The sequence below is a fragment of the Mustelus asterias genome, chromosome 19 (assembly GCF_964213995.1).
Source record: "Mustelus asterias chromosome 19, sMusAst1.hap1.1, whole genome shotgun sequence".
Lineage (NCBI taxonomy): Eukaryota > Metazoa > Chordata > Chondrichthyes > Carcharhiniformes > Triakidae > Mustelus > Mustelus asterias.
Window position 1 is genome coordinate 65510298 of NC_135819.1, and position 25678 is coordinate 65535975.

The 25678-nt window shown below is 41.2% G+C and overlaps 1 protein-coding gene across 1 annotated transcript in view; it reads right to left on the reverse strand.

The window, feature by feature from the left end:
- snd1 (staphylococcal nuclease and tudor domain containing 1) overlaps positions 1 to 25678 on the reverse strand; it is a 909008-nt gene that overhangs the window by 470162 nt on the left and 413168 nt on the right. The window contains exon 16 of the mRNA XM_078235739.1: positions 11879 to 11988. Within this exon, the coding sequence (XP_078091865.1) occupies positions 11879 to 11988 (110 nt within the window). The remainder of the gene's footprint in view (positions 1 to 11878; positions 11989 to 25678) is intronic.

The window sequence follows — 25678 nt, forward strand, 5'->3', positions numbered from 1 at the left end:
TAAGCAGCTCCTGTGGAATTGAAAGCAGGTAGCAGGATATGCAAGAAAGTCTCCTCCTGTGGTAACATTTCTAGAAAAATTACTGGCCAGTGAAAGTGTGTATGTGTTTACATGTTTTTGTTCTAAATGTAGCTGAAATCTCAACAGTCCCACAGGTTTCATTTTCTCCTGTGAGCAGTACTCAGCATCACAGCAAAGTAATTTTACAAAATACATTACACAAAAATTATGTAAATTGCAAGTGGCTCAGCATCTTGCAAGGGCTGAGCTATGTGGCTGAAATGCTTTATCACATATTTTCATAATAAATTGAATGCTTTTCTGTTCATTACAAGATAAACAAGAGAATCCATGCTTTATTTGGTTACACAGTGAGGAGTCTAACAGGTTTATTTGGTAGCAAACGCCGCTAGCTTTCGGAGCGCTGCTCCTTCATCAGATGGAGTGGAAATCTGCTCTCAAACAGGGCACAGAGTGTCTCTGTGCCCTGTTTGAGAGCAGATTTCCACTCCACCTGACGAAGGAGCAGCGCTCCGAAAGCTAGTGACCGTTTGCTACCAAATAAACCCATTGGACTTTAACCTGGTGTTGTTAGACTCCTTACTGTGTTTACCCCAGTCCAACGCCTGCATTTCCACATCATTATTTGGTTACGACAGGGAAGAGTTGGTTCTAATCCCTGCAAGAACACTGAACCAGTTTAAATGTTAAATGGAGCAACATTTCCCACTCAGAAGAACCAATGGTAATTTTTTAGAATCAGTTTATGAATAAACTCATTTCAAGCTGCATGTCCAAAAAAATAGTAATAGTCAATGTATCTGGTCCGGCTGTCAGAAAACAAAAGTCAACTGCACTCGTGCATTTTGCACAAAAGCAAACAGGAAGGTGGAAGCAGAGGAAGCAGCTCCATAGAGTAGCTTGCAGCATGATACATTAAACAATATTCCCCTGTGGGGCTGGCATTTCCACAAAAACTACCAGCCAGTAATGGTGTGTTTTTTAAATAAAATGAAAACAGGGATGATAAGCTTTAGCGACAAGCCGAGGTTAGAGAAAACAGGAATCTTTTCACATAAACAAAGAGGGTCAAAAGGAGAGCTGATGAAGGTCAAGATTAAGAGGAGGTTTTGATCAATTAAATTGGGGTAAAATATATTTCCACTGGTCAGTGAGTTGGTATCAAGGCGGCATGAATTGAAGGTTACCAAAAGCATTATGGTAGATTAGCAAAATGTTTGTTTTTGTATACGCACACATTGACAGCACATGGAATATTGATTAAAACAGTCGTGAAAGCAGAATCTATAATAGCTTTTGGGAGGGAAGTTGACGAATATTTAAGAAATAAATCTTTAAAACAGTTATGGGGAAGAGTCAGGGGATTGGGACAAAATAATTAGCTAGCCCTTTCACAGGCACAATGGGGCAATCCAATAGAGTAGCATTGTATCCTTGGGAAATAACAGTCAGTTAAGTAGGAATAGGGCAAGAGAAGAGATTGGAGTGGTGAGACCAAATTTCAAATATTTAATTTTAAATCTAGCCAAGACTGCCACAGATGAATTCGCCATATCATACAGTGTAGGAGGTACCACAAACCTGGTATTGTAGAATTCAGATTCCCAGAATAATAAAATAAACCTCATGCAAATTGTATGTTAGCAGCAGAAGTAAAAACAAAACTGCAGATGAGGTTAAGTAAGTAAAGCCTTTTGGGTAGTGAGGCTCAGAGACTCGCTTCTTCATCTTCCCACACAAAGCATGCAAGAAACCAACAACAGTGGTGAAATGCAACATTGTCCTCAAGTTATTCGAAAGTATTTGGAGAGAGTGTGAGGAGCATCCCAAAAGATGCAAGGAGGGTACTTGAATGTGAAAGTTGTAAGGCTGGTGAGTGATAGCAGTGAGGAGGACTATTAAAATAGGTGGTGATCATTTTGCAACTGTGTGCACAACTGCTATTGGATTACTTTAGAGACTTCTCATGGGGCAGGTCACACCCAGCTGGAGTGATCTGGTCAATTTCTTTGGGGATACAAGAATTAAATATTAATATGACTAATGTGAATTGCACCACAAGATTTAATAATTCTCTTTGGATTCAGCTCTTCAAATCTGATGAACAGGCACCACTGATTTACTCAAACAATAACTCTGAATCATAATCAGCTGGTATGTTAAATCTATTTCCATAATAATTTAAAGCTTACCACAATATGAGCAAACACTCAGATTTAAGCTTTAACTGTAACCAAAGTCTGTTCTGTTACGTTTTGAAGTGACTCAATTAAAAGACTCAAAGCCCAGTGAATTATATTTCTAAATTAGACTTCAACAATTCAATTGAATACAAAAAAGTCAAACTGTGAACCTCTCCAATAACACAGCAAGCTGGGGGCAACATAGCAGTTCAAGCTTTAAAAACACACTTCTGAATGATTTTTTCACTTAATAAACACTGCAGGAAATTCCCCAATGTAATACTTCACCTTGTGCTCAAGAACCTAACACTCTTACTGACTTTTAGTTAGTTATCTTTTCTCTGTAACGATCACAAAGCTCCTTTATCATGTTTCAGTGGCAAAGCACCCAAATAGAACAAGCTTCAGAAAAATCTGAACCTTATTGCTGACACCCAATCCCAAAGGAACCAGTATACTGATCATTAGTTAAAATGAAGGAAATTATTTTATATCACCAGCAGAGTGAATGCCCAACGGGACAGAAAAGGTGTCTAAGCAATGGAGAGCAGAAAGCAAATATCACCCAAGGAATAAGCTTCAAAAGAAAAACCGATGCGTGCAGTAGTCCATCAAAATATTTATACATGAAACTTAAATGAAAATTAAAACCCATAGTAGGAATTTTAAAATCTTCAATGCTGATGCAAATAATAATAAAAGGCCAGGTTAAGAATATAAGAGTAAGTAATATACAACACTAAGCCTGCTGCACATTTAAAAAGCTGATCTGATTACGGTCTCAATCCACTCTGCCAGCCTCCCATAGTCCTTGACACACGACTCTTTCAAAAATCTATCTCAACCTTGAATATATTCAATGATTCAATCTCCACAGCTCTCAGCAGTAGAGAATTTCAAAGATTCATGACTCAGAGAATAAATTCCTCATCATCCCTGTCCTGAATGAGAGCACCCTCATTTTGAGTTTGTGTACTCTCGTTTCAGATTCCCCCACGAGAGGATCATCCTCTCAGCATCTACCTTGTCAAACCCCCGTGCTTCAATGAGATCAGCTCTCACTATTTTGAACTCCAAAAAGCTAAACCTTTCCACATAAGACAACCCCCTCATTGCAAGAATAAATTTTGTGAATGTTCAGTGAACTCAAATGCAAGTGCATCCTTCCTTAATTAAGGAGATCAAAATTGTATGCAGTATTCTAGGTGTGACCTCACTAATGTCCTGCACAGAGGGGATTTTCACAATAACTTCATTGCAGCGTTAATGTAAGCCTACTTGCGACACTAATAAATAAACATTAAACTTAAATTTGTACAAGACTTCCCTACTTTTATACTTAATCCCTCTTCCGAAAAGGTCAACATTGCATTTGCTTTCCTAATTACTTGCGGTACCTGCAGGTTAATTATTTATGTCTCATGTCTGAGAGAGGACACCCAGATCACTCAGTAGCACAGCATTCTGTAGTCTCTCTGCATTTAAATAATATTTTGCATATCCAATCGCAACCAAAGTGGGAACATTACAATTGTCTGCATTAGACTCCATTTGCCAAATTTTTGTCCACTTATTTAATCTACCGACATTCCTTTGCAGGCTGCGTTTTAATCACAACTTACTTTCCCACATGTCTTTGTATCGTCAGCAAACCTGGCTACAATACCTGGCTCGGTCCCTTCATGCAAGATATTTGGATAGACTGTAAATAGTTGAGGCCCCAGCACTGATCACCGTGGCACCCCACTAGTTAAATTTTTCCAACCTGAAAATGCTCTGTTTATTCTGACTCTATAGCCGCAATTTTCCAGCCACATCAGAGTGGAGCAGGGCCAGAGAATTAGGGGGAAGAAGGGTTTACGCGTTCAGCGCCAGCAACAGACCCCATTGCAACTTTCCCAGCCACAGCTCCCATACGTACTCTGGTTCCTGTCCTTATTGGGTGGGAATCAGGTGAAACATGTTTAAGTATTTAAATATGCAAAGGTGGTGACACACACAAAGAGGTACTACTCCCACCAATATTGTCGTTCCCTTACTTTTTCTTTTCTCAACCCAAAATGGATTGCACACCTTATTCTTCTGAGCCAAGATCATTTCTCACTACTCTTCTGATGTCATTAACAAAGCTACATCACCTCCTTTCCCTTTCTGCCCATTCTTCCAAAATGTCAAGTATCTGAATGTTCAGTTTCCAGCTTTGGTCACCTTGCAACCACATATCTGTAAAGGCTATCAGATCTTGCCTATTTATTTTAATTTGTGCCATCAATTCACCCATCTTATTACAAATGTGCGTTCTGAGTCTTTAAATTTGACTTTTTAACCTTTTCTTTCTTTCTCTGACCCTATTTACAGGACACCCGTTATTTTTTTTCCCCACACTGTCACACTCTGGTTATCATTACCCATATCACTGCCTTGCACTACTGCCTTCGCCATTCTCGTCAACTTTCTAATTTCCTCTCACCTGAACCCTTACAAATTTAGTTTAAAGTCCTAGTTATTTGATTCGCCACATCACTGGATCCAGCTGGGTTCAAGTGAAGTGCATTCCACAGAACATCTCCCTCTTTCACAGTACTGTTTGTTAGTGTCCCATGAATTAAAGCCCACTCCTTCCACTCCAATCTTTGAGCCACGTAATCAACGCTGTGGTATTACTGACCTCTGCCAATTTTACCGGTTAAAAGCAGCTTGGAACAGTTTCAAAAATCTAACTGGCCTAGTGTAAAAATCAGCAAGGTACAATCCCCGAAAGGTGCAGTTCTACCAAGGAGCTGAAAATCGTCAAGCTGCTTATTTTGGTTCCAGAACAAAGTAAAATTAACTCAATTGCAGCTGTGGACCACCATGCTGCAACAAAAGCATTGAATTTCACTACTAGCAACACCTAATAGTCACAGAGCTGACAATCAACATTCCACATTCTGCTTATGACAGTCACAAAAGACCTAACACAGTAGGAAGCTTAGAGATGTATTTCAAGTACAGGGGTGAAGTAAAAAGGGAAATTAGGAAAGTAGAGAGGGGAAATGAAAAATATATTGACAGGAAAAATGAAAGAAAATCTGAAGATGTTTTGCCAGTACATTAAGAGCAAGAGAATAATTAAGAAAATGGCAAGGCCTATCAGAGATGTACATGATAACTTGTGGCAGAAGATGTGGCAGAGTTCTCAATTAATACATTGTCTCTGCCTTCACCAAGGAGAGGGATGATGTAGACATTCTAGTTAAAGAGGAGTTTGAAATACTCAACACTCAATAAGCATAGTGAGACAGGAAGTACTGGCATCCTTGAGGATGGACTGTATCTCAGGCTGTTGAAGTAAGCGAGGAGGAAACAGCAGAAGCTCTTGAGGTACATTTTCCAATCCTGAGTAGACACAGGCGAGGTCCCAGAGGACTGAAGGTCTGCAAACATTGCACCATTATTTTAGAAAGATGCGAGGGATAGGCCAGAAAATTATAGGCTGGTCAGTCTGACTTCGGTGGTGGGCAATTATTGCAAACAATTCTGAGAGGCAGGATAAACTGCCACTGCGAAAGACAAAGATTGATCAGGGATAGTCAACATGGTTTTGTTAGGGAAACATCATGTCTTACTAATCTGACTTTATTAACAAGGAGGATTGATACAGGTAGTGCAGTGGATGTTGCCTACATGGATTTCAGGAAGGCATTTGATAAGATCCCATATGGCAGACTGGTCAGAAAAGTGAGATCCCATGGGATACAGGAGATGGCGGTAAATTGGGTCAACAAGTGACAGGACAGATGTTTTGGCGAATGGAAAACAGTTTCCAGTGCTACTCCACAGGGCTGTGTCAGGGCCCTTTACTGACTGTTGCATCAATGATTTAGACTTAAATATGGGAGGTACAATTGGGGTTTTGCAGATAAAAGTGGTTATGTAGTTGATAGTGAAGAGGATAGCTGTCAACCTCAATGATATCGGGTTGAGTGGGCAGAGAGGTGATAAATGAAATTCAATTTGGTAAAGTGTGAGGTAATCCATTTGGGAAGGTCAAACAAAGCAAGTGAATACTCAATAAACAGGAAGATATTGAGAGGGGTTAAGGAAGTGAGAGACCTTGGAATGTACATCTACATGTCCTTGAAGGTAAGTGGACAAGTTGGGCAAGAAAGTGTTAGGGACCAGATCAGAAACTATCATGAAGTTAGTCCAGACTCAAACTATTTTTGATTTTGGCATTAGTATGAGGCCTAACCAGCATTTAGTTAGGCCACATAAGATGTTTCACTCTCGGTGAGATTCTGTTGACCTAGTCAGAAACTTTTATTAAAACAAACTTTATTTAACAATACAGTTTAACTATAACAAAAAAAGAATTTGCTTAATTTTTACCAATTGAAATACTTAAACATGACAAGATACAATTCTTAACTGCTAGTCTATCTCTATTAGTTTGAATTTAAGCAACATCCCTCATAGACATAAGCTTCTCTTCAAAATCAGTTAGCAAACAACAGGCTTATGTGCTGGTACGCGGGCTGTGAGTTCTCAAGAGAACCTCTGGAGAGAGATATCTATTTTCTAGCAGGTTCCAAACTTCATTCGAGAGAGGGGAAGAGCTCCTGCTCCTTGCAGGCCCAGTAAGAAGTTTAACAACACCACATTAAAGTCCAACAGGTTTATTTGGTAGCAAAAGCCACACAAGCTTTCGGAGCTCTAAGCCCCTTCTTCAGGTGAGTGGGAATTCTGTTCACAAACAGAGCTTATAAAGACACAAACTCAATTTACATGAATAATGGTTGGAATGCGAATACTTACAACTAATCAAGTCTTTAAGAAACAAAACAATGTGAGTGGAGAGAGCATCAAGACAGGCTAAAAAGATGTGTATTGTCTCCAGACAAGACAGCCAGTGAAACTCTGCAGGTCTAGGCAACTGTGGGGGTTACAAATAGTGTAACATGAACCCAATATCCCGGTTGAGGCCGTCCTCGTGTGTGCGGAACTTGGCTATCAGTTTCTGCTCAGCGACTCTGCGCTGTCGTGTGTCGCGAAGGCCGCCTTGGAGGACGCTTACCCGAATATCAGAGGCCGAATGCCCGTGACCGCTGAAGTGCTCCCCAACAGGAAGAGAACAGTCTTGCCTGGTGATTGTTGAGCGGTGTTCATTCATCCGTTGTCGCAGCGTCTGCATAGTTTCCCCAATGTACCATGCCTCGGGACATCCTTTCTTGCAGCGTATCAGGTAGACAACGTTGGCCGAGTTGCAAGAGTATGTACCGTGTACCTGGTGGATGGTGTTCTCACGTGAGATGATGGCATCTGTGTCGATGATCCGGCACGTCTTGCAGTGGTTGCTGTGGCAGGGTTGTGTGGTGTCATGGTCACTGTTCTCCTGAACAGTGACCATGACACTGTTCAGGAGAACAGTCATTGATGAAGACGAACATCTCGCCAAGGCCATCCCCACACCCCCACTTCTTGCCTTCAAACAACCGCACAACCTCAAACAGACCATTGTCCGCAGCAAACTACCCAGCCTTCAGGAGAACAGTGACCATGACACCACAGCAACCACTGCAAGACGTGCCGGATCATCGACACAGATGCCATCATCTCACGTGAGAACACCATCCACCAGGTACACGGTACATACTCTTGCAATTCGGCCAACGTTGTCTACCTGATACGCTGCAAGAAAGGATGTCCCGAGGCATGGTACATTGGGGAAACTATGCAGACGCTGCGACAACGGATGAATGAACACCGCTCGACAATCACCAGGCAAGACTGTTCTCTTCCTGTTGGGGAGCACTTCAGCGGTCACGGGCATTCGGCCTCTGATATTCGGGTAAGCGTTCTCCAAGGCGGCCTTCGCGACACACGACAACGCAGAGTCGCTGAGCAGAAACTGATAGCCAAGTTCCGCACACACGAGGACGGCCTCAACCGGGATATTGGGTTCATGTTACACTATTTGTAACCCCCACAGTTGCCTAGACCTGCAGAGTTTCACTGGCTGTCTTGTCTGGAGACAATACACATCTTTTTAGCCTGTCTTGATGCTCTCTCCACTCACGTTGTTTTGTTTCTTAAAGACTTGATTAGTTGTAAGTATTCGCATTCCAACCATTATTCATGTAAATTGAGTTTGTGACTTTATATGCTCTATTTGTGAACAGAATTCCCACTCACCTGAAGAAGGGGCTTAGAGCTCCGAAGGCTTGTGTGGCTTTTGCTACCAAATAAACCTGTTGGACTTTAACCTGGTGTTGTTAAACTTCTTACTGTGTTTACCCCAGTCCAACGCCGGCATCTCCACATCTTGCAGGCCCAAGCAGAAAACTCCCTGCTTGTAAGCTTAGCTCCTCCCATTAGCACATGACCTGCTCGTCAATCAACCTAATTAAACCCTACTCGGAAACCCCAGGGGACCATGCAAAAAAAAACTGCGTTAGCTCAGATTAAAAGACACAAACACCCCAATCACTAGGATCAATTATTCTTCTGCATTCTCAGCATGTGAACTATCTGAAACAGACACATCGGTGCTGTCAAGGGTTAAATTTTAAAAATATATTTCACAATAAACATGACATAAATTCATTTCTTAAAGACAAAGTGTCGTCACAAATGCATATGTGATAATTTGCTTTATTGAGCAAGGTATTGAATATGCAGGGACGTGATGATGGAACTGTATGAAATGCTGGTTAGGCCACAAGAATATTTTGTACGGTTCTGGTCACCACATTACCATAAGAACTTGGAGAGAGTGCAGAGGAGATTTACAAGAATGGTGCTAGAACTTGAAAATTACAGCTTTGAAGAGATTGGATAGATGAAGGCTGTTTTTCTTAGAACAGAGGAGTCTAATTGAGGTGCACAAAATTAGGTGGGGCCAGATAGGTGAGATAGGAAAGACTCATTTCCACTAGCTGAGGAAGCATAGATTTAAGGTGATTGGCAGAAAGATAAGAGGGGACACAAGGAAAATCTTTTTCACCCAGACGGTGGGGGGTGTCTGGAAATCACTGCCTAAGTTAGTGATTTAGGCTGAAATGCTCAATTCATTCAAAAGGTACCTTGTTCTGCCCCTGAAATACTGTAACCTGCAAGGCTACGGACCAGGACTGGAAACATAGAACATTACCTTCGGCCCTCGATGTTGCGCCGACCAGTGAAACCAATCTAAAGCCCATCTAACCCTCTTCTCATTTTTGGCAGATGTGGACACGATGGGCTGAATGGCCTGTTTGTGCACCATGTATTTTCTATGGTTATGTTTTAGGTAGCTGTGTTACTCTGATCACATTAATCATTTTGCTTACCCTCCAGAAGACTTCTTTGCTTTTCAAGAGGGAAGAAGTTATATAAGAGCCTTAAGTTGTAAATAGTACAATTCAAAGGCAATCAGGAAAAACTTGCAAGGACATAGTTCACAAATAAAAACTCAAATCCATAGCTTGTCCAAGAAATTAATATCCAGATTGCCAATGACTCAGCATTCTAAGCAATGCTCAACATAGTGCCAAACAGGCAGACTGCTAGATATCAATGAATTACAATTAACTAATTATCACAACCCAGGAAGGTTTAAACATAAACGGTGGGTGGCACAGTAGAACAGTGGTTTGCACTGTTGCCTCATAGTACCAGGGATCCGGGTTCAATTCCGGCCTTGGATGATGATGTGTGTGGAGCTTGCACATTCTCCCTGTGTCTGCATGGGTTTCCTCCGGATGCTCCAGTTTCCGCCCTCAGCCCAAAGATGTGTAGGTTAGGTGGATGAGTCATGGTAATTGGTGGGGTTACTGGGATAGGGCAGGGGTAGGCCTGGGTAAGATGCTTTTTCAGAGTCAGTGCAGACGGGGTGGGCTGAATGGCCCCCTTCTGCATTGTAGGAATTCTCTGATAAACACAGATTTAATACGAACCTTGAATTCACTGTTTGACTTTCTTTGATATTAAATATACATCATGGAAATGTCACTAGTTTAGAGAGCATGAACTTTCCCCAAATCCCTTCCACCTCTTCCCAATGTCTCAGAAGCACAACTCCATTAGAGCAGGACACAGCATGAGTTTACTAATTTTCTCTCCCTCACCCTGCCACTGCAATAAAGGGATTTTACAGTAATGTTACAAAAGAAAAGTCTCACAGCTACACAGGATTGCTTGATGTACAATTCTAAAGAATTCACTATTATTGAGAAGCTGAAGACTCGCCAATGTTCCTAAAAAAGCTTGTGTGCAACAGCTCCGTTCCTGTGTTGCCAAAATTTATTGCACTTTAAAACACCAGAACAGCTCACACTGCAAACGTGAATTACAGAGGCTGCTTTTAATTGCCATAGAGCTTTCAGCACCAAGGACAAGGCCAACATCATGCAATTTATCAAGTCAAAAGACCAAGCCAAACACACAGAAGCTCATATCTAGTAATGAGAGAGGGTATTGTGGACTGTCAAATAGTTAGACAAAAACAAAAGGTCAGTCATCCTATACCAAGGCTCACTTCAATCAATTTATTGAAAATTAATCCTCATGCTGTGATCTTTTGATAAAACTATTTCTTTGTAAAGAGGATTGCAGCACCCCGCCCCCCCACATATGGCATTAACCTAATGTGTTTCCAAAATCCAGCCATTTGAATGGTACACCCAAGGAAGCCTCCTTGCATCGTTCAAGATTATGAATGCCGAAGCCCATTCATTCACATGATGGTGAGCTAGGGTTGCTAAATCATGTACTGTGGGGAATTTATGATTTGTCTGTTATCAAATATAAATCTAAATTCTTCCGAGCTCCAGGCAACCAAATTTGTAAAACAGTGCACCATTACAATGCCCTCTTGACTGTATCCATTACATCATTTTATAGTCAGTAACTGCTCCACGACAGTTCCTTGAAGATGGCATCTGCACACACTGAATTTATTGAATGTTGTATTAGAGAGAGACTTTCCCTTCAACAAGCAACAGGTCAATCAGTATTAGGTCATGAAATAAACTGCAGACCAGGCAACATTTAGGAATATTGCTAAAACAATTAAATACAACAATCAAATTAACAGAAGGGAGGTGATTTAACAGATTCTAAAATTAGGGAGAAATTAATGGAATTAGTTTGTAAAAGCAACATTTGTCCCAGAAATAAAAAATATTTAATTTGCATTTACATCTGTGATTTCCACATAAGTCTTTTGACCATAGGAACATAATCATACTGAAAAATACATTATGGAGTGGGGTTGGAGAGGGGAGCAAGTGGAGGAAAACTGCAAATTTAAGGGATCTTAATAGAATCAGAGAAGTGGCATTTTGTGAACAAGAGGCAAAGACGACAAAAGAGAAAGAAAGGTTTACTGTTCTCATGAATGTCATATGCTTACAAGTTAGATCATCTGTGATCAGCAATGATGTGCTGTTAAGGAAAATCTCACCAATTTAGTGACTTCATGGATAACCTAATTCCAGTGAGTGTCTCTGAAACTTGCATCAAGATTTTGTCGTGAAAGTATTCCATCCATACAATAGAATTTGTGAAACTCCCCTGCATTTCGACATTAGTTTAATTGCAATTAAAAATCTTCTCTTAGCCATGTGCAAGTGCTCCAACTTTTGATCTATGTGTGAGATACAACTGAGATTTGGGGGAAAAAAGTGCTGATCAAAGGTAAACCACTCCCCTACCTCACGTTGCAGCACCAGCTCCTTGGTGAATTGAGTGGCATCTTCACTGAATGGTTCCCCTTCTTGGATTCCTGCAGGAGTGTTCCGAGATCCACGAGGGCACTCGATACCTGAAACAATAAGCAAGATTCTTGAGTTATGGCTGAATTGAAAAGGAAAATGCTCCAGTTGTGGGATTATTCACTATTTGATAAGAGCACACATTGAAAGGGACCGAGCAGTATAAGAGAAATAGGATGAGTAAATCATATGACTCAGTGAGAAGAGGGGGGGGGGGGCTGTGCTGTGACAAACACGGCAGCAGATGGGCCCATGCAAAGTCAAAACATGGGTCATTACTTCATTTTTCATAACTCAAGTTTCATGTGAATTCAATAAAAATACTATAATACCAACGTTTAATGAAATGCACTATTAATACAAATTCTGTCAGAAGTCAGCACTCAAAAGTAAAATATGACCATCCACTGAAAAGCTCTTTAAAAATGAGAAGAACTTATTTATTCCTAACAGCATGAGTAGCATTCCAATCATTTACCTCCTTCAAGTACCCAGAAATTACAGACACATTCCAAATCGCTCATCCTAATGCAACTTTGTTAACACAACTTTCAAAGATATTTCCAAGGTGAAAGGAATTAAATGTAACACTCCAGATACTTTGTGAAACACCTGTTCATGATTTGCAGAAAATAAAAGTAAAAATCACAAACAAGCAATATGAATACAGTCAGACTGGTCCACTATGTAGGTTTACTTCCAGGGTCATTTACTGCTCCCTCTAACTTCAATACCCAAGAACTGCTGAATCAGGAATTTTATTTTTGGACGTTACAATCAATTCCATGTCCACTGCAACAGAGATCACAATATCCAATGAGTTCTTCGTGACCCCTTATTAACTGGCAATGGCACAAAGAACCAGAAAGTAGGGGCAGCTGTGGAACTATATCCACTTGCCTAGTTCAATACAAAGAACGTATTTGCACTCATTTGGGACTTTCCATGATGTTGAAAACTTGCAATATATCTTTGCTTTGGTTTCCTTTCTTTTTCCTTTTTAGAAAGAGGATATTTCAAAAATTTCCACCCTCTCGTAACTTCTGACCGGCCTGCCAAAACGGACAAATTACCTGCTCCTTAACATTCCTCTTACTGTCTTAATAATTTATTAAGATAGATTCAAATTGCCAAGGTGCGATCATTATTCTCCAACTGTTAAGTCACCTGTTTACCTGACATGGCTCCGAGAATGGGCTGTACATGTGACACGGTTCAGAAAACTGGACTTTGACAAATGCTTTGGCAAAATATTTCTTACCCAACAATCACAGTTCATAAACAAAATATTATAATAAAAAGCTAATAACAAAAGGCTAATTTTGTCAAGGTGCTTCGCTAGTAATCTTAATACTGATAAGATGGGACAATGGACTAAAAATGGACTGGTGGGATTTAATGTCACAGCATGTGAGGTAAAAGCCTGTCGGAATATAGCAGCAGTAATTATATTCTGAATGGAAGTAAGCCCAATGCTCTGGAAGAGCAGAGGAACTTGGGGGAATATGTTCACAGGCTGAAATTTAAAGGCCAAATTTCATGTTAAAAGTAATGGAATTCTAGATTTAGAAAATGAAAGCCAGATGTAACGATTAACTAACATAAAGCCTGAAGATATCAGGCTATTGTGTACTGTAGTGAGTATCCACATGATCAGAAAGTTAATGAGACTTTGGACAGAGTTCATTGCAGATTCACATGAGAAAACTGAAAATTGTGTCTTTATCATTAAGGCAACACAGATATGATGGAAGTGCTTAAATTGTGAAAGGATAGGATAGGGTGAATAAGAGAAGTCTGTTTCCATTAGTTGTGGCATTGAAAACTATGGACAAAGATACACAATTAAGTGCAAGTACTTTAGAACAGAGGGCAGAAAAAAACTTTGTGGAGAGAATTTTGAGATTGTAGGATTAGTGGTTGCGGGAGAAAGACGGCCAACATTTCAAGTTTAGATTACATGGGGGATGAAAGTAAAGGGATTTGAAGGGACATGGGAACAGAGTGGGTAAATGTGTTTAGGACTATTTGCTCATTTGGGGGGGGGTAATTTTAGCACAAGCCCCCTGATGTTACTAAGCAGGATTTTGCACTGGATGGTGTCATGTCTCTTTAAGGTTGATGAAGCTACACTCATCCAGGCAAGTGGAGAATGTTCCCTTACACTCCTGACTTGTAGTTTGTGATGTGGAGATGCCGGCGTTGGACTGGGGTGAACACAGTAAGAAGTCTCACAACACCAGGTTAAAGTCCAACAGGTTGGACTTTAACCTGGTGTTGTGAGACTTCTTACTGTGTTCACCCCAGTCCAACGCCGGCATTTCCACATCATGACTACCATCGACACCGCAAACTGCCGGCTCCAAGTGGAGAGGATCTCCAAGAAGATCGCGCATATCGACACAGTCATCAAGTTTCTACACAGTATTCTGCAACTTGATTTTGTGTCTGTGCCCTGTTTGAGAGCACATTTCCACTCCATCTGACGAAGGAGCAGTGCTCCGAAAGCTTATGGTATTTGCTACCAAATAAACCTGTTGGACTTTAACCTGGTGTTGTGAGACTTCTTATTGTAGTTTGTGGACAGTTTGGGAAGTCAGGAAGCGAGTTACTCGCTGCAGAATTCCCAGATTCTGGTCTGTTCTTGCGACCACTGTCTACAAGATCCTGATAGAAGTCCACAAGATTATGAGGGACATGGACAGAGTGGATAGTCAGAAGCTTATTCCCAGAGTGGAAGAGTCAATTACTAGGGGGCATAGGTTTAAGGTACGAGGGGCAAGGTTTAAAGAAGATGTATGAGACAAGTTTTTTTTTTAAACAGAGGGTGGTGGGTGCCTGGAACTCGCTGCCTGGGGAGGTCGTGGAAGCAGATACGATAGTGACATTTAAGGGGCATCTTGACAAATACATGAATAGAATGGGAATAGAGGGATGTATGGTCCCCGGAAGGATAGGAGGTTTAGTTCAGTCGGGCAGCATGGTCGGTGCAGGCTTGGAGGGCCAAAGGGCCTGTTCCTGGGTTGTAATTTTCTTTGTTCTTAGATGATTGGTCCAGCCAGTGATGGTAATGCCATTGAATGCCAAAGGGAAATGGTTGGATGCTCTCTTGTTGGAGATGGTCATTGCCTGGCACTTGTGTTGCACCAACTATTACTTGCCACCTATCAGCCAAAGCCTGGATGTAGTCCAAGTCTTGTTGTATACCAGTATTGGACTGTTTCAGTATCTTGGAGTCGTAAATGTGTTAAACATTGTGCAGTCGTCAGCAAACATCCTGACTTCTGACTTTACGATGGAGGAAAGGTAACTAATGAAGCAGTTGAAGATGGTTGAGCTGAGCACAGTACCCTGAGGAACTCCAGATGACTGACCTCAAACAACCAGAACCCTCTTCCTCCGAGGTCAATACGACTGAAACCAGTGTTTGGTGTATATTTGGATGAGGGCTGTAATGAGGTCAGGAGCTCAAGTGACCCTGGTGGAACCCAAACTGAGCATCAGAGAGCACCCTCAGTGCTTCATCCAAGTGGTGTTCAGCATGCAGACACACTAATTCTTCAGCTGAGGTTTTTTTGGGGGGTGGGGGAGGGAGCAGTAGTAAGCAGTAGGAGATTTCTTTGCCCATGTTTGATCTGATGCCACAAGACTTCATGGGGTCCAGAGTCGCTATTGAGAACTCTTAGGGAACTGCTTCCCCATAGTATTGCACTATGGTTGTATACAAATCTGTTGCTGCTGATGGCGCACAGCACCTCATGGATGACAAGTTTTGAGTGGCTAGATCTGTTTGACATCAATCCCATCTAGCATGATGATATTGCCACACATGGAGGGTTTCCTCAACGTGAAGGTGGGACTTTGTCTCTACAAACACCATGCAATGGTCACTCCAATTAACTCTGTCTTGGGCAGATGTTTCTGCTACAGGTAGACAAAAAAGAATAAGGTAGAGAAGCTTTTTCCCTCTTGTTGGTTCCCTCACCACCTGCCCAGACCTAATCTAGCGGTTATGTTCTTTAGGACCCAGCCAGCTTGGCCAGTAGTCATGCTACTGAGCCACACATGGTGATGGACATTGAAGTCCCCCACCAGAATACAATCTATGCCCTTGCCACCTTCAGTGCTTCCTCCAAGTGATGTTCAACATGGAGTACAGATTTTACTACGGGGGGCCATAGATGGTAATAAGCAAGAGTTTGAGAAGTTTAATAAGCAATGTTGAGAACTCCCAAGGTAACTCCTTCCGGATGGTATACTACTGTGCCGCCATCCCTGGGGGGTTCCTCTTTCGGTGGAACATGATATACCCATGGATGGTGATGCCTGGGCCATTGTAAGGTATGAACCCATGGGTATGACTATGTCAGGCTGTTACTTGACTAGTTTGTGGGTCAGCACTTCCAATTTTAGCACAAACCCCCAGATGTCAGTAAGCAGGACTTTGCAAGATCAACAGGGCTGGGTTTTCCATTGTCATTTTGCAATAGTTCACGGAATATAACCGAGTGGCTTGCTAGTCCATTTTAGAGAACATTTAAGAGTCAACTACATTGCTGTGCATTGGAGTCGCATATAGACCAGACTGGGCAAAAAGAGCAGATTTCCTTAAACCCCATGGGTTTGCAATGTCCAAATTTATCAGGAACCAACTACATACACTTATCAACTACTAATTGCTTTAAGGTGATTCCATCTCATCTTGCACCCAACATTTTGATTAAAAACTACTGATAAATTTCATATTAATTTTCTATTAGTTGTTATTCCACCAGTAACTGAACTTTCTAACGCCCTAAGAATTTAAACGAAGGAATAAAAAAAATCCAAATAGTACATAACATATAAATTATTTTTATTCACTTCACAGTAGTTTGTGCCTCTCAATACCCTGGTTAAAGATTGTTTTAAAGGCTTCAGACTATCCCAAAGCCTGATGGCGTAGCACAATAACACAAAATTAAGTGAATAAATATCACTTATATGTTATGTATTATTTGGATTTTTTTCATTCCTTTGTTTAAACTCTTAGGGTATTAGAAAGTTCAGTTACTGGTGGAAGGCATTGTGAAGGTATTGATGGCACTTGAGTTCACTTCCAAGGTTTCTGCTGTGCTGTTTTTCCAAAATCATCTGAACAAAAGCTAGAGGGCAAATTTGAAAAGCATTATTCAGGAAGTTTATATTAGCTATGACATTTTTTTAAAAATAGGCTGCGTTTGAGGCAAAACATTGTTTGATTTCAAGAAGAAATTGGATCTCGCTCTAGGGCTAAAGGGATCAAGGGACATGAGGGGAAGGATATTGAATTCGATGGTCAGCCATGATGAAAATAAGGGCCGAATGGCCGACTCCTGCTTCTCGTTTCTGCGTGAGGAAGTGCACCAATTATTATTTACAGGTTCTGTGCTTGGCAAATTTCAACAAACGCAATAAATGATATGGGGGAGTGAGAAGTGAGGTCTTGGAGGAAGCAAGTGGAGGAGGGAGCTAGGGAGGAAAAAGAAACAGAAGGAAAGAGTGTCATGGAAGAGTGCATATTCTCTGCCTCTATGTGCAACTCAAGAGATTAGTATGCATGTACGACTGCTTTAAACAAAATGTTCCAAGTGCTTCCAAAGTCTTTGGTTATTTTCCTACCCTTTTTCTCACCAAAAGATCATGAACTATCTGCAGCCAAGTTACTATCACACAATGGCATCTATCACTGCCACTTGCCCCATCCCCACCACGTCTCTCACAGTATTCAGCTTCTCTAATACCACTGAACCAGAATGGCACTTCCAATATAAAATGATTTCCAAAGGCAGTTCATCACCAGCACACTTCACCAATTAGCAAGGAAAAGGTATAGAAATGGGATAGACTAACATGCTTTCCCTTTAAAATTAAAAGTGCTGATCTGTGCTTCAATATCCTCAGCCCATCCATCAATAACTGCATTAACATTAATCTATGCAACTGTTTAACTTGCTACCTTCCGATCCCCAATGAGCGGTTGGTATAATTTGACAGGTAGAGATGCAGGTGCACGCTACTGATTTATTTCTGTTATTGTTACACACAGTTTTTGCACTGAAGACATTGTTCTAACATAATGTTGATGGATTCTTAGAGAAAAACAATATACTTATTCCTTTCTGAATTTTCTGATCAGAGAAATCGGATTTTCTTTCTCCCCGGGAAGTGTTCATGACCTCAGATTTACAACTGCTTAAAAACTCTGGTGTCCAATTATTAGTCAATGATATTTTTCAGCATTTGGTACAAGAGGCAGAAACCCATCCTAAGTCAACAAATTTCAGTCATCCAAAGCAACATTAATTTTGTAACTTGCAGCAAGAATCAATTCACAACTAAAAATTAAATTCTGCCTAGTAGGAGCCTAGACATTTTTCACAGTATTGCATGGTACTAGGTTTGGCTTATCAACAAGGGTCCGTAATGGAAATATGACACTCGAGACTCCTAATTACCTGGGGCCAAATCAGTTGGTGAGGAATGTCAAGGGTTTGATTGTGCACGTATGATGGTGGTGTCGCAGGGAGAGGAAATAGGATTTCCCAATGGAGACTTACACAGCATCAGTAGTTTGTACAACTATCACAGCTCAATCCAATCCTATTCTCAACCAATCTCCAAACACATACACATCTCAGAGGTACCCACTGAGTAGTGAACAGGAATGAAAAATCTGGCCAATTTCATTTCTCCATTTCAGGAGTGTGAAGGTCGAAATTTCTTTTGTCCTTTTTTTTCGATCTATCCACAGCTTCACTCAATAACTTGCTTTGAAACAAAGCACAATAGATGTTCAAGACCAATCTCCCAATTTGTGTTAAAGCAGTAAGCTCTTGAAAATAGCAGAGATCAAACATCTCTGCAAAATATAAAAAAAATCAATAGAGCTTTACCCTAACCCCAGAAAACAAACCAGAAAAGTCAGAGAAGCAAAATAGAAACCTTCAGTACTGCCCTTCAATAGACCTCAACTGTTCTCCCTAACATGCCCCAGGCAGAGTTGGCTACATCTGGATTCTAGATGGATAGGGGAGGACTGTAATTGACATTCAAAATTGAACAGAACATTTTACAGAAGTGGACGCTGCCAATTTTCTTACCAGAAAGGAATAAATATATCTTAGAAAAATATTTGAACATCCAGGCAAAATTCGCAATGCCCTATAGATTTCAAGGTCTTCACGTGAACCAAAGAACTCCTGTTGTCAATTGCAAACATCATTCAACTTCTGTAACATTTCAATAGCAGAGTCATTTTCTGACAACAAGCTCTACTTCATCAGTAGCAAGCCAGTCCTTGAGGGGCACTGTCTAACAATCCACTTGACCAAAAGCACACCACAGAATAGGAATGATATGTGATATACGTCAGAACAGTTGGAACACACAAAACTCTATGCAGGAACTGTGTTCACCACAGGGAATTTGTAAATGGGCCATCTGGGGTTCTCGTACATTAAAGGATGTCAAAATAGATTTGAAATGACAGATCTACTTAAATATCAATTAACAGGATACTTTAGATTTAGTTACACCCTGTCAAAAATCTCATTTTCTGACTGGATAGTTGCTGTCCCTTCAACCAAGGACAATGCTGCTTTGGCACATAGCACCTTGCATGGCATCGCCGTTTAGCAGTTTCTAGATTTGTCAAAACGTTTGGGCAATTTATTTACAATCTGAAGTACCACAAATGGCAGAAAAAATCCATGATTTTATACTCATTCCTCTCCCCATTAAGTGTTACCGTTACTGTTTACATGGATCCATAAGGAAAAAAGGCATTTTATCCCCTCAAAGATCCATCGAATTAAAGGAGGAAATTGAATTATTGCTGTTCATAACATTTTAGACTTATCAAACCAATTTCCAACCACCCAACCCCCACACACATTTTATTTTGCATAGATCTAGGTTGTGATTTTTTTCTGGGAAATTAAATGCTTTGAATCCTGCGTATTCTAAGGATCCAGTACGCCATTAGTAGATAGAGATCAAAACATTTTCCCACATCTGCCTCACAATCCATTTTAGACCCAAGACAAAGAAAAACGTCAAAGGCTTGTATCTGCATGGTGCCTATGAAATAGTATGTCTGAAACATTTCCAAACGAAATATGGCACCAAGTGACATAAAGAGTTACGGCAGACCAAAAGTTGAGTGAATGATGGATATTTTAAGCGCCATTTTAAAGGAGAGAACTAGTAATGTGGAAAGGTTTGGGGAGGCAATTTCAGCAGTAACAGTCTTGGCAGCTGAAAGAACAGCCATCATAGTGGAGTGATTAAAATCGGGGATGTTCAAGAAGCCTGGATTAGAATGTGAAAATCTTACTGGGGGTTACGGGGCTGGAAGAGATTGCAAAGAGAGGCAGGATTGAGGTCATGGAGAAATTTTAGAACAAGAATGAGAATTCCAAAGTCTGAATTTAATTAAATTTAAAAGAGGCATTGCTTAACTGGGAGCCAATGAGGTTCAGCGCACACAACGTTGATGACTTGGCCTAAGTTAGGACATAGGCAGCAACATTCAAACAATATCAGGGTTAGAGAGCAGAACATGGAAGATTAGTTAGAAGTACACTGCAACAGTCAAGTCAAAATAACAAAGCCTTGGGATAGGAATTGAGCAGCAAATGAGCTAAGATAGGGCAGAGGTGGGTGACTTATAGAGGTGGAAACAAGCCATTTTAATAACATCACAAACACATGCTTGGACGCTCATCTCAGGGTCAAGTATGACACCAAAGTTCCTAAATAAAAGCAAATGACTGCAGGTGCTGGAATCTGAAACCTAAAGAGAAAATGCTGGAAAATCTCAGCAGGTCTGGCAGCATCTGTGGAGAGAGAATAGAGCCAACGTTTCAAGTCCAGATGACCCTCTAACAAAGGGTCATCTGGACTCGAAACGTCAGCTCTTTTGTAATGTAAGGCTTACATTACACTGCAGTGAAGTCACTGTGAAATTCCCCTAGTCTCCACACTCTGGTGCCTGTTCAGGTAAATGCACCTAACCAGCACGTCTTTCAGACCGTGAGAAGAAACCGGAGCACCCAGAGGAAACTCACGCGGACACGGGGAGAACGTGCAAACTCCACACAGATAGTGACCCAAACCAGGAATCGAACCCAGGTCCCTGGCGCCGTGAGGTAGCAGTGCTAACCATTGTGCCACCATGCCACCATCAGGCTTCAGTAAAAATACAGCAAATTTTGATAGAGACTTACTGACTGGAATGATTACATGACAAGATTCGAGTTTTAAGACTCTTATTGTAATAGACAAGTTAAAAATAACATTGGCTAAACACTATTTTTGTAGGCAACTTAACTGTAGACTACAAAAATGCTTCTCTCAGTTAACTTTTAAAAAGACTGAAAATCCCTCACCACAGTTATACTCCACTCTATCCCTCAAATGGACAGTAGCGGAACTGTTCTCCGCTCCCAATGGCCTGCTTCCTTTTTTCCCAGTAGGGGAATTTCTAATCTCAAACTGACTTTCACAGTGAGTGTCACAGAGGTGATTCGTCCCTCTTTCCAAAGATTGATGAATCTTTCAGCCGTGTTTAAACCCTCATGAACTTTGTCTCCCTTCAATCTGAGTGCACGCTCACACCTGCATTCTGCATATCAAATACAAAAGACACCATTTTCTCTGCCTCAAGTGCATGATTTTCACTCTCTCTCTCATGTTCCTGCAGGCTGACCTCGTTCGGTGATATCTTCGAAAACCCAATACTAAAATGGCTTTCTGCAAAATCTTCCCCTCTCAAGGCCAACCTCCATGGCAATGTGAATCAGAAGGAACCTGTATCCAGATCAAAATGCTAATTAGCTATCCTACTGATCACCCACTTCCACCATCCATTACTCCATTCTACCTTGGAATTAAACAGCCAGTTTAATATATAAGCATTTCTAAAACCAGACATTCTTAACACTTCTCTGTGAGACTTGGAGACCATGATGTGGAGATGCCGGCGTTGGACTGGGGTAAACACCGTAAGAAGTTTAACAACACCAGGTTAAAGTCCAACAGGTTTATTTGGTAGTAAAAGCCACACAAGCTTTCGGAGCTCCAAGCCCCTTCTTCAGGTGAGTGGAAATTCTGTTCACAAACAGAGCAAAACAGAATTGGAGACTAACAGTCTATCCACATTCATCACAGAGGCTTTTGCCATTGTCAACAGATGCTAATGAATCAACCTGCCACCTCCACCCGCACCCCCCCCTCCAACTTCAAACTTTAATAATAAAGTCCTGCGCTTTTCATCAGGCAGAATTCAGAATAGGTCACATAAGCCACTTCATTCCTCTATTTTATGATTAATAAATTAAAGAGAGGAAAGATTCGTATTTCTAACAAACTAACTGTTTAATGTCCTTCAGAGAAGGACTAGCCTGTGACTCCAGTCCCACATCAATATAGTTGACTCTCCCCTAAAATGGCCAAGCATGCACTCAGTTATATCCACACTACAAGAACAAAATCTTCACCACATGGGTCATAAAGGACACAGTAAAAAAGCCCACCATCAACTTCTCCAGTAAGTTGTAGGGCCTTGTCACATCTCAAAAATTTTAAATGAACTTTATAGGGGCCATGTTTTTGAGGAAGAGAAGGTGTTACAGGCCAATAGGCTGGAGGAAATAGATGTTCAGAGGGAGGATGTACTGGCAGTTTTGAATAAACTGAAGGTCGATAAGTCCCCTGGGCCTGATGAAATATATCCTAGGATTCTTTGGGAGGAAAGGGATGAGATTGCAGAGCCTTTGGCTTTGATCTTTGGTTCCTCACTAACCACGGGGATGGTGCCTGAGGACTGGAGAGTGGCGAATGTTGTTCCTCTGTTTAAGAAAGGGAATAGAAATGACCCTGGTAATTATAGACCGGTTAGTCTTACTTCGGTGGTTGGTAAATTGATGGAAAAGGTCCTTAGGGATGGAATTTACGACCATTTAGAAAGATGCGGATTAATCCGGGATAGTCAGCATGGAAGTGTGAAGGGCAAGTCGTGCCTCACAAATTTGATAGAATTTTTTGAGGAGGTAACTAAGTGTGTTGATGAAGGTAGGGCAGTTGATGTCATATACATGGATTTTAGTAAGGCGTTTGATAAGGTCCCCCATGGTCGGCTTATGATGAAAGTAAGGAGGTGTGGGATAGAGGGAAAGTTGGCCGATTGGATAGGTAACTGGCTATCTGATCGAAGACAGAGGGTGGTGGTGGATGGAAATTTTTTGGACTGGAGGCAGGTTGCTAGCGGAGTGCCACAGTGATCAGTGCTTGGTCCTCTGCTCTTTGTGATTTTTATGAATGACTTAGAGGAGGGGGCTGAAGGGTGGATCAGTAAATTTGCTGATGACACCAAGATTGGTGGAGTAGTGGATGAGGTGGAGGGCTGTTGTAGGCTGCAAAGAGACATAGATAGGATGCAAAGCTGGGCTGAAAAATGGCAAATGGAGTTTAACCCTGATAAATGTGAGGTGATTCATTTTGGTAGGACTAATTTAAATGTGGATTACAGGGTCAAAGGTAGGGTTCTGAAGACTGTGGAGGAACAGAGAGATCTTGGGGTCCATATCCACAGATCTCTAAAGGTTGCCACTCAAGTGGATAGAGCTGTGAAGAAGGCCTATAGTGTGTTAGCTTTTATTAACAGGGGGTTGGAGTTTAAGAGCCGTGGGGTTATGCTGCAACTGTACAGGACCTTGGTGAGACCACATTTGGAATATTGTGTGCAGTTCTGGTCACCTCACTATAAGAAGGATGTGGAAGCGTTGGAAAGAGTGCAGAGGAGATTTACCAGGATGCTGCCTGGTTTGGAGGGTAGGTCTTATGAGGAAAGGTTGAGGGAGCTGGGGCTGTTCTCTCTGGAGCGGAGGAGGCTGAGGGGAGACTTACTAGAGGTTTATAAAATGATGAAGGGGATAGATAGAGTGAATGTTCAAAGACTATTTCCTCGGGTGGATGGAGCTATTACAAGGGGGCATAACTATAGGGTTCGTGGTGGGAGATACAGGAAGGATATCAGAGGTAGGTTCTTTACGCAGAGAGTGGTTGGGGTGTGGAATGGACTGCCTGCAGTGATAGTGGAGTCAGACACTTTAGGAACATTTAAGCAGTTATTGGATAGGCACATGGAGCACACCAGGATGATAGGGAGTGGGATAGCTTGATCTTGGTTTCAGGTAAAGCTCAGCACAACATCGTGGGCCGAAGGGCCTGTTCTGTGCTGTACTGTTCTATGTTCTATATATACAAATGTTAACATACCCAAATACTTGTAAAACAACTTGGAAGTTAAAGCAATAGGGCAGGCAAATTCAATTTATTTTCTGTTGAATATTAAAGAAAAACAGCACATAATTATACAATGAATGGAATTGAATGAATAAAGGAAACCAAAAAAAAGGGCAATAACTAAGAGTTGACAAGTCACTTCCCATGTCCAGACTTACGCTGGGATGCAATTAAAAACTAACAAAGTGGGACATAAACTAAAATCAACTTGCATTTATTTAGTGCCTTTAACATAGTAAATCGTTTCAAGGCTCGTCATAGGATGGTTACAAAATAAAATTTGACCCCAAGCCGTATAAGGCGATATTAGGGCCTGGTCAAAGAGGTAAATTTTAAAGAGCAACTTAACAAAGGTAAAAGAGGAAAAGTGAAGAGGATTAGGAATGGGATTCCACAGGGCCTCAACAACTGAAGGCATATATATCAATAATTGGGAGTAATTAAAATCAGGGATGCCAGATGTCAGAATTACTGAAACAGGGTAACTTCTAATCCAGAATTGACTTTCCTCGGAACATAGGAATTAGAAGCGAGAGTAGGCAATTCAGACCTTCAAGTTCACTCTGCCATTCTATATAATCATGGTTGATCTCCACCTCATCCTAATTCCACTTCCCTGGCCTTTCCCCATAGCCCTTTATCCCCTGCTTTTGATCAAATATTTATCTATATCTTTCTTGAATCCATTGATTGATTCTGCATTCACTGCACTCTGGGGCAGTGAGTTCCACAGATTCACAACCCTCTGTGAGAAGTAGCTTCTTCTTATCTCTGTCTTGAACCTCCCCCCACCCCTCATTACTCGACAACTATGACCTCTTGTCCTAGGAGGAGGAACATTTGGTTAACATTTACTTTATCAATCCTGTTCAGTACTTTATATACCTCAATCAATTCCCTCCTCATTGTTCTGTACTCCAGCGAGCCCTTTCAAACCTGGTATCAATCAACTGAACCTTTTCTGAACTGCCTCCAGTGCCACCACATCCTTCCTTGAAGGTGGTGATCAAAACTGAACACATACTCCAAGTGTGGTCTCACCACTGCCATATACAATTGGAACAAGACTTCTCTACTTTTATACTCTAGACCCTTTGCAATAAATGCCAAGATTCAATTGCCTTATTACATTTTGCACCTGCAGACCCACTTTCTGAGGTTCTTGCACAAGGACACCCAGATATCTCTGCAAAGACACCTTTTGAATCTGTTTCCCACATAAATAGCAACTTGCCCTTTTATTTTTCAGGCCAAAATGGATAACCTCGCATTTATCCACATTAAACTCCATCAGCCCGATTCTGGCCCATTCCCCGAGCCTGTTGATATCCATTTGTAAACTTTTAATCTCCTCATCACAGTCTTCTTTCCCACCTATTTTCATGTCATCAGCAAACACAGTGTCTCTGCTTG